The 10353-nt window shown below is 41.3% G+C and overlaps 1 protein-coding gene across 2 annotated transcripts; it reads right to left on the bottom strand.

Moving 5' to 3' along the window:
• Positions 1-337: 337 nt before the first annotated feature.
• SLC35G1 (solute carrier family 35 member G1) lies at positions 338-10343 on the bottom strand. Of its 2 annotated transcripts, XM_034662968.1 has the most exons (4): positions 10098-10205; positions 6940-7302; positions 5428-5608; positions 338-3388 (listed from the first exon to the last, which is right to left on the bottom strand). In XM_034662968.1, the coding sequence occupies exons 2-4, from the start codon at positions 7025-7027 to the stop codon at positions 2650-2652; spliced, it is 1008 nt and encodes a 335-aa protein (XP_034518859.1). In that variant the 5' UTR covers positions 7028-7302; positions 10098-10205; the 3' UTR covers positions 338-2649. The 2 variants fall into 2 exon arrangements, with proteins under 2 accessions (XP_034518859.1, XP_002916140.2); XM_002916094.4 differs by lacking the exon at positions 6940-7302 and having other exon boundaries at positions 10098-10343.
• Positions 10344-10353: the final 10 nt, after the last annotated feature.

Raw genomic sequence — 10353 nt, 5'->3', positions numbered from 1 at the left:
GGGACACCTGGTGGTTCCGTCAGTTAGGCATCTGCTTTCGGCTCGGGTCATGATCCCAGGGTCCTGGGATAGAGCCCCACATCGGGCCCTTGCTCAGTGGGGAGCCTGCTTCTCCTTCTGCCTGCTGCTCCCCCTTCTTTGTGCTGACAAATAAATAAAATCTTTAAAAAAAAAAAAAGAACAGAAATAAAACAGATTGAAACTTGAGATTATATCACAGCTGAATGACTAAGGATCAATATCCTTTATAAAATGAATTTTGAAGCACATGGATGAAAAAGGAAGTTAGATTAGTGAGCACATTTGCTATAATCATAAAAACCAACATATAGCCTTCTTTCATATTAACTTTATTAGTATTTATAAAATAAAAACAATTTATGAAAATATTTTCAAGATATAGAAACTACAATCTTTGCAAAATATACACACCCATAATTGTTACAATACACATCCTTGTACACACCTTGGACATTATAAAAGTGTTTAAGAATGACACCCTGTAAAAGTTGAGAGAAGAAACATTTTTTCCAACCTTGGTCATATATTGTGACATTCGAGTACTTAAACCACACACTACTGAAATAAAACATGTCTCTAGTGTACAGGCCCAAAGCGATTAAACTCTCAAAGTCCCATAGGTTCTTTTATTGTGCAAGGTAAAGAACCAGGAGAGGGTTCCCTGAGTTAATTTACCTTAGGTAGCTTAAGCAGTGGTTTACTTTCCATACTTTATCATGGAAATAAGGGAAAGGAGAAGGCCATGGAAACCCATCTTGGGCAGATCCCTTCCCCAGCATCTCTATCTGTGCAGCGTGGCTCCTACAAGAGGATTTCTAATCTTTGAGCTCTAAAATGCTTTGATTCTGTAACTATTTAAGATCCTTGCAAAATGATGCTTCTGCAATTCTAAATTCCAAAAGTTGTGGATTAGGCTAAAGTTATAATGATAGTGTGACTCCCCTAAGTAGACTTCATTTAGGATTTGTCAGGTGGGAAGCATTTGGGAAGATCAGCAAGCTAAAAATTTCCTCTTGGAACTATTGGAAAAGATCCTTTCTCACCAAGGCATAAACCTCAGAAGCCAAGTTCTTTCTTTCTTTGGAAGAATTATGATGAAAGAGAGAAAAAGAGCCTATAATCTTTCAAATCTGCAGGCTTAAGATAATAACAGATGCTAGGTCGGACAGTAAGAGTTGGAAAATATCATAGCTTCACCAATAAAGGGTTCATTGTGATAAAGAATCATTTGCGTGTACTCTACTTTCTGATTAACCTCCCCAGCCTTCCTAAATAATACATTCTCTCTTTAACTGCAGAGTATTGGCCTGATGAAGTTCCAGATAAAAAATATTTGAATTCATGAAGTTAGTATCATGGTGCAGCACTGACATTTAATACCATACTGATATACTAGAATTTAACAGTGATTTTTTTTTTCTGTTCAAGAAACTACAAAAGTCAATCAACCATGGATTCATGTCTTTACATTTAACAAGTAACGTGAAGCATTATTACATATAATTCCATAAGGGAAAAGGACTATAAAAATTAGTTTAATAGGATTACTGTATTTTAAAAAGTTGTTTTAAAAAAATATATGCCACAGTCTTCTAAATATTTGGTGTAGAGAGGATAAGGGAGGTATCTATTAGGGTGAACCATAAGAAACTATGGTTTTTGTAAGTTAAAAAGGTAAAATTTCAGCAATTTCATATGGTTCAACCTAATAAAATCCTGAGAAAATTTTATTTGGCATCACACTATAAATTCAAAGAGAATTTATAGAAAATCACATTTCTAGTGAGGGGAAAATACTTCAGCATTGAAATGTGCACATTGGTTATGCCAAGATTTCTCTCTTGTGGTTTAAAGACCTGAAATCTTAGAAAGTTAAGAAAAATGTAGTGCAGTTTCAAAAAAACAGAGGATAACTTAAAATTATAGAATGATAGCTACAGTCGTGAATGCCACTAAAACAAAACTAGCCAAACCTGGTGATCAAAAACCTTTTTTCTTAAAGTTTATATATAAAAATTCTGGCATCAAAATGAAAAGGCACTCATATGGATTAAAAGACTGATAATCATTTACAGAAGCCTTGAAAATAAGGCTAATCTATTTGTATTATTAACACCATTAAGTAGGCACCTTTTCCAAGTTTCAGCTTTGGCCTCCTAAATGGAATTAGGTTTCATATGAATTTCCAACATAATACCAATTATAGCAGCATTATAATCAGTAAGTTTCTTTCTTAGCCTCTACACTGCTAAGAGAGCATCTAAAATTTCTTACCCACCTATATCCCATCAGTACCAAAAATACACTTCAAAAAATTACATATATTTATACCACAGAACTTTTTGCAGTGTTTTTTTCAACTGATTATCTGTCCTCTTACCAATGCCACCCCAACAACAAAAAACCCAAACCGAAACCGAAACCAAAACAATTGAGAAAAAAAATTGCTAGACCACTCTGGCTAAATTCTTAGCTAATTAAAGACATACCATATTCAAAAATGGTACTTTAATTATGAAATTTATTAAGTATAATCAGTGAAGGAAACGCAGATTTTCCAGGTGTGTGCACGTGTGACGTGTCTGCACTTGGCGAGGGGGGGGAAACCGTTTGCTTGGCAACAAAGCCTCATTTGGAGCCCTGGCACCATTTCCGCACGGCCGCGCCCGTGCTACTGGCTATGACGCACAGGGCCCCGCCCACCGTCCACCACGTGGGCACATCATTAAAGAAAATAATCTGGAAGATGAAAGCGAAGACCACATCCATAGTCTTCATTATTGCCACTGGCCCTGCTTTTTCTATTTGGATGGCTTTCGTGAGAAACACTTGACCCCCCAAACCAAACAGGCCGATGAGTATGAGAAACAGCCTGTCCAACCCGCAGTAAGGCAGACTCCACTCCCCGATGATGAAGAGGACGATGATGCTCTCCAGGAGGCCGAGGATGACGTAATACCAGATGCTCAGGAAGTAGTCCACGGACTTCCCCATCTTTCTGAGGATGACCAGAGTCAGGGCGGCGAAGACAGCGTGCGTGACCGCTGCGATCGTGCCCTTTAAGTGAAGGGAGTAGCTGTCGCCCCTTCCCACAGCGCTGGCGCCAAACAGAAACGGGGGCCTCACGATAAGGATCACGCCGGTGATGGTGAAGACAGTGAACAGGGCATCCCAAAGGCTGTATTTCTCCTTGAGAAATATGCAAGCGAAGATAGACGTGAACACAGGCGAGCTAAACGTGATGACGGTGGCGTCGGCAAGGGATGTTGCCTGGAAAGCGTAGTACAGTAGGATCATGGCCGTAGAACCCAGGACTCCTCTGAGGAAGAGGAAAATTCGTTGACCTTTGGGGCCTATAAATCCAGTTCTGTAAATTCAAACGGAGGAATGCACATTAAACCAGCTTGGTATTTGCTTTTTGTATTGCAATTCTTGATTAAACATTATTTTTGAAGTCCCGTCAAAAATAAGGGACTGCTAAATTAATTATAATGCTCACAACTGAATAGTATACACCTTTAAAAAATGGTTTCTAAGTACAGCTAAAACATGAAAGTGTTCACAGTATAAGCAAAAATATCACAAGAGAACTCCATAAATAGTATAATTACAATTCAGCAAATATAATTGTTCCTCTGTCTACACATGCTTGTAAAAAAGACAAAAAGGAAAATGTACTGAAATGTTCACAGTGGGTAAACCTTAATAGATGGACTCATAGGTAATTTTTCTTCTTTATTTTCCCCCAATTTTCTACAATGACAATATGTGATTTTTTTTATAATAAATACAATTTCGAGATTGAGCTGTGCTACCTAAGAAAACTTGGTGCTGGCTAGTATGCATTGCCAATCTTGCAAGGTTTTCTATAAAAGCTGAGGCAATGCTAAAATTTACTTTAGCCATTGAATGTGAGACAACTTTTCATTGTTCTCTGCAGGAAGAGTTAAAATATAATGAAAAAGAACATATAACATTTGTATAATAACTGCCACTCATTTTTTTTTATTAAAAATTTACCAAGCAAAGTGCTGGGTACATGTCAGGCTAGGTGCAGCTTGCTGACGTGTGCCAGCACTGAACATCTATCTGAAGGCTAGCCTGTAGGCCTGATTTGAGGACTCCTGGGTGTCTTTGGATTTAGAAATGAAAGAGTAGGTCATCTTTGCCTCACACTTCGAAAATACTTGGAATACCATATCATCTTCCATGATAATGAAACATAAAATGGGTCAAAACAGATTGGTGCTAAGGATTTAAAAAACTCTTCCAGTACCTTCCCCTGCAATTCTTTTATTATGGGGAAGATAACTGTGTTAGCATCAGTGGTCTCTTACCACCCTTAGAAATTTCTGAAGTCTTACCATCATTTCCTAAAATACTGTGACTGGTCCACACTTACACAGGAATTTCTGACAATGTTAATTAGTAAGTTTTCACCTTTTTCACCAAATCTTCAGGATATGGGGTGAAACTATTCCAAATGAACCTGTACTGTGTTACAGATACAAGGAGACTTTGGTGGCACGTAACTGAAGCATTTAGTTTAGGGTTTAAGCATTTTTGCCCAAAGAGAGAAAGAGCCAGACTGCCACCAGGGACCCGACTGGTCTCTCCTCCAAGGGTTCTAAGTACACAGGGGTGGGTAGAGGTTATAATAGTGTGTGAGAGGCATAATTTTAATCTGGGAAAGGGTGGGGAGGGCGTTCTATATGGAAGGGAAAGAGGTGCTAGGTAGAGAGAGAACAGGAAGGATGGGGAATACAGTTTTCAACTACTGTTACATTCTATACAGAGTGCTCTGATCTATAATAAATTTCATTTGGCCCTTGCAGCCAAGGTGCCAGATAGAAGACAAAGAGTGTAATTCCCTCCAGTTCACAGATGAGGACACTGAACATGAAACTATTTAAAAACGCCTTGCTCAAGATTACCTTTTCCCTTTCCCACATCACCCTAAGGGGAAGACCTAGATATTATTATGGTAATCTTCTGTTTGCCCTGATAACAGAGCAGCCCATTCTACTTAAAGAAACCTTGATATTAGGAGACACCACGGCTTCTTCTCATTTACTTTTTTCTTCTAAATACTAGTTATGCCAAGGGAAAGAAGGGAGGGTGGTATAAGATGGAGGGAATTATGTACAAGGAATGCTTTGTTCTCAAAATGGGGAGTGGAGAATAACTGAATCTCTTTCCCCTCCTTCGCTGGGCATGTGGTTTGTGCTTATGAGAGCATCTTCTGTGGGTGGGTCCTTGTGACTCCTTAGTAATCAGAGCCAAAGGATGTAGGAACTGGTAAATCTATGGAAGGGATAAAGCAGACACTATAGAATAATTTAAGCAGGTCAGAAGATTTACAAACATCTGTTAATACCTTCTACTTTGCAGATAAAAAATACTTACTTTCTGTATATTAAGCAAGGAATAATGACTAGCATTTGGAACACACATCGGAATGCACTAATTTCTACAGCATGGACGTCTTGCACTTTTTTAACAAATAAAGAGGCCACTGAGAAAAGGAAGGCGGACAATAACGTATAAAACAAGCCAAGTCCAGGACAGGGTGCTTTCTTCTTGGCTTCTGAAAAAGATTAAGTTCTGGTTAGTCCTTGCTTCCAAGTATATGTTTTATTATTTTTACTTAGGAATTGAGAAAAATGGAACAGTGTTAATGGTTAACAGGCAAACAATGCTATCTCCTAAGCATATCCACTCTCTGAACCCGAACCACTCCCCACCAAGAATGAACAATCATTGAGGAAAGCAACAATTTAAATCCTAATTTTTAAATGCAGTTTTACCCTATAAAATGGATTTCCTTTGGCTCACTGAAGAATCACCCCTCACTTACAAGTCAAAAAGAAGTAAAAATGCTTGCCAAGACAGTGAGAGAAATCTTAAAGAAATGCTTGTCAAGATGGCTAAAGAAAAATGCTTCCAAGTGATAAGTTATTTCATCTCACTGGTGAACCGGGCTTTATGAAGAAAGTGTTCTTTTCTGGACAACAGTTTATAGCTGTGTCATATGGCTACTTGATTATCTTACTTCCCCCACAAGCCTGTGAACACTTCCAGGCTGGGACCTCATCGTCTTGTTTATGCCTGGCTCATGGAAGACCCTGATTAAATATTTGCTGAATGAAAGAATATGAGAAAACCTCATGGAAAGACGCCAAGTCTAACACCACTGGCGACAGCATAACCTGAGAAGGCTCTCTGTTTTGTTATTTTGAATGGTTAATCAAATCTTTTACTTTTCATGGCTTACAACTTATCTTTCATTTAGAGCATAAACTCTTTGAGGGCAGGGGGCTAGGTTATCTACCCCTCTGGCCTCAAAGTGCTTTAAAACAAAAACTTTAAAAAATCAGAACTGTCGTTGAGCACCATCTTCTTGGCAAGATCCAGGAAACTACTGCTTTCTCTAGTCCCATCACATATTCAATCCATTAATAACAGTCTGTATGAGCATTAAACTTTTGTTTCGCCACTTCCTCTATCTTAGTTACTGAAGATAAAGGAACCTATTTTCAATCTCATACCCTCTCCCAAACCCATCATTCAGAGGGGAGCAAAAAGGGACAGAATTAGCAGAGAACTCCCTAAAAGATAGGTAACATAGAGGGATACATTAGTGTTCTTCTTCTTTTTTGAAATGAATACAAAAACAAGGAGAGAATAAGAAGGAAACACTATCGGCCCTCATCAGTTAAGAGCATAGCAAAACGGAAGGGTATATTGTTTGGGCGCTTGCAACTTAGAGTAAAACTGGGATCATCATTCCAGTCTAGGAATTTACAACATGTTACTCAGCTACAGACAGTATTGCGTAATGTTTTTAACAAACGCCCTTCTCTAATAAATGCAAACGCCAGGTTAATACATTTCAACATCCTCATAGACCCAAGATACCTTTGCCCGCGAGTGACAAACACTTTGTGAATTGGGACCAACGTATGACGATGCACAATCTCTCCAGGAGCATTCTACAGCCTGACATGTGTAGTAAAAGATGCCATTGTGGTTAGAGGCCTCTCCCTCTTCCTGCTCCAGGTGCACAGTCGAAGAAAATCATTTGGTGCTCGCGGTCGTCATATCAAGTGTGGTATGTTGTAAGTGCCAGAATCCTCCACTTTCTGTTCACTACCTGTGTGCTCCGATAACACGGAAACAAACTGCACATACTCAGCCCATGAGAAGGAAACTTTAGAAGACTTCCAAGTTAAGCACCACAAAATACATGCCTTGGCTGTGGTCAGCCTCAGAGTTCAGCTTCTGAAATTTCAGAGTTCAAGTCCAAATAAAATAGTTTTTCTTAAAAGAAACCCAACTCATACATAGAACCTACACCCTCAGACAGAACAGGAAGATCAAGGACAGAAAACATCTCCCTGGTCTATATTTCAAGATCTTCTCCAATCTAAACTTTTAAATTTTTCTCCAGGAATATTTTAACATGATATTTTAACTCTTTTAAAACTTAATTTTACACCCCTGGTTTTGATTATCTTGTCTCTTAAAACACAGCCACTCACATATTTTCTTGCCTATAAACACTTAAGGCCCATGATTGCTGACTGGGACAGGACAATTCTTACAAGACCTGGCTGAACTTGATTATTTGTTATGACGGTGAGGCCTGGTTCTACTCAAGAGGACCTGTCTCTTACTGAATAATAATTTCCATTCTGCCAATGGAGATGAACAAGAGAGCACCATAATCCAAAGAGGCATTTGCTTATATAATGTGCTTCTATGATCATATTCCACCACAAGCATAGCTAATAATTTGGCAACTCTAAATAATTCAAATTAAGTAAGTACCCACAGTGCAACTTCTGAGTTAGAAGAAAACTGAAAAGTTGCTCAGTTTCTCTATTCTCTGCTTTAAACTGGTGATTCACAACCCTGGCTGGGAATGAGAATCGACTGAGTAACTTCTTAAACTTCAGTTCCTGAGCCCTATCCCAGACCCACTGATACAGGATCTTTGCAACTGTAAAAAGTTCTACCAGCTTGAGAACCAGTGCTACACGAGAGAACTCCTTCCAGGGGCATATGAGACACAGGTAAAGGACAACTTCTCCTTGCTTCAGTCCAAGATCCACACTGTCCCTCAAGAAAATAAACAGATATCTTAGGATACCTAAATGCTGTCTGTGAAGGTTATCCAAGAATGTAGAAAACTGGTAACAGTTTCAACCTGAACACCAAAATGAGCTTTCTTCAAATATCCATGATCAAGCCGTTAAAATGATACCATCACAAAGTTCAATGACAACATTTCTATGGCAGTCCTGTTTTCAGAAAATTATCTGGTTATCTTACAGTAACTATTACTGTCTTATTGTTAGCAGTTTTCTTTGATGTTAAAATACTCCACGAGATTCCTAAGTGCAGTCGCTTGTATAGGTTTATTATTTTGCCACGTGCTGCCTGAGTGTACAGTAGTCCTCTTTGGCTCACAACAGCGGAAACATTTAAGAGTGCGTAAGGACTGACTCAGCATTCCATCAAAATGACATTCTGCCATAATAACTGATAGGGTGAGAAATTCACCTCTTCACGGGCCGTACATCTGGTCAGCACAGCTCAGAGTGACCCCTGCTCTGGAGCCACCAGCCCATCCTAAATAATCAGAAGTCTGATCATTTCTGTTAGCATTCAGGACAAAAATGGAGCAAGAATCATCTTCTGAGGTTTGTTTCTCTAAACTGAGGAAAGTGCATGATGCGGAAAGTTCGTAATACAGAAAGGGCGAAATGGGGTTGGGTAAGAGGCATAGAAGTCTGGGGTCACACTTAGTGGAGGCCACCAAGAGGATGAGATGGTGCAGACTGAGTAACTTTGTCTTGAAAGGAGATCTACTTTTTTCCTGGAGTTTAAGGAGGAATGTGTTTAAAGTAGCACTGTGGTTGGCATAAAGAGCCTTGGCCTGCGTCTCTGGCATGCTGGGATCCTTAACCTTGGTGCCCCAGGGACTTGTGCCGTGTCTCACCCACACGCGCCAGATCTGGGAAAAACAAGGCAACCCTCGCCCCAAAGCCCTCACCTTCCTGGGGTTCACTTTCCTCATTTATGGAAGGAAGAGGCTGAAGAAGATCAAGGTGTTTTTACACAGGGTTCCCGGCTCTGGAGACAAGTCTGTGAACCTCTTAACAATGTTACGTAAGATTGTACCTCTGCCTTGTTTAGGATTCCAATTGCTAAGAAAGCCCCCCTGTATTTGTTTCTGTCTACGATATAATGATTCAAATTTTAAAAAAAGAGAAAAAAATCACAAAATATTCATTATATTAATAATGGAAATCTGGTTTAGTTCAGTGTGAGCTGTTACGAATATACTGTAAAACTTTACAACAAAGTCCTTCTAACCCCAAAAGTTTGAGAACCAGTGGTCCCACTCAACTCTGCCTTTCCCAAATTCTAAGATTCTGAGGCAAACATTTTCTAGACTCATTTTCTAGACTCTACGCTTTTTTTTTAATTAAGTAGGCTCTACGTCCAGCACGGAGCCCAACTCAGGGCTTGAACTCATACCTTGATATGAAAAACTCAGCCGGGATCCAGAGTCTCACGTTTAACGGACTGAGCCACCCAGGCGCCCTATACTCTGTGCTTTTCAACTTCCTCTTGAAGGAACACCGCTTACCGCAGTCATCGGTGTTCATGGTTTAGCTCCCTCCCAACCTCAGCCGGCTGCGGGATGGCCTCTTACTGATCCCCCAACCTCCAACCTCGGCAGGGCGCACCGAACTGCAATCTGACTCCGCGGTGCTGCCCGCAACACTTTAATTATAGGAACAGTTTCAGAATCCCAAAAGGGTTCCAAACACAATCAGAAACTTTCTCCGGTCTTCGCGCCAGCGGGGCGAAAGGGGCTTCTGCTTTGCAGACCCCCAGGTGAGGGCTCCAGGGTTTTCCCCAGCTCTGATCAGGGTATGGATGGGGGGCGCGGTCCTCACTGCGACCCCGGCCCGCAGCTGCGGGGACCTTCGCCCGCTAGCGCCCGCACTCCCACCCCTACCCCAGGGGCAAGACCCACGTCCGGGTCCGCACACCACACTCACCCTGCGGAGCACACAAGCCGCACGGCGAGGAGCCGAACAGCCAGCACCTGACGGGGCCGGGAGTCCCCCCTGCCTCGGCCGCCGCGGGCTCCTCGATCGCGCCCTGTGGCGCGTCGTCGGCCAGCCGCAGCCCGGGCTCTCGCACCTCAGCTGCCCCGTTGCTGTCCAGGGGCCGCATCGCGCGGCCCGCGCTCTCCTCCGCGCCGCGGCGACTAGCGCGGCGAGCGGCGGCTCCGCTGCCCGGCTCTTCCGGCCG

This window comes from Ailuropoda melanoleuca, chromosome 6 (assembly GCF_002007445.2).
Source record: "Ailuropoda melanoleuca isolate Jingjing chromosome 6, ASM200744v2, whole genome shotgun sequence".
Taxonomy (NCBI): Eukaryota; Metazoa; Chordata; class Mammalia; order Carnivora; family Ursidae; genus Ailuropoda; species Ailuropoda melanoleuca.
Note: the sequence above shows the minus strand (reverse complement) of the source record. Positions and strands in the feature narration are given on the sequence as shown.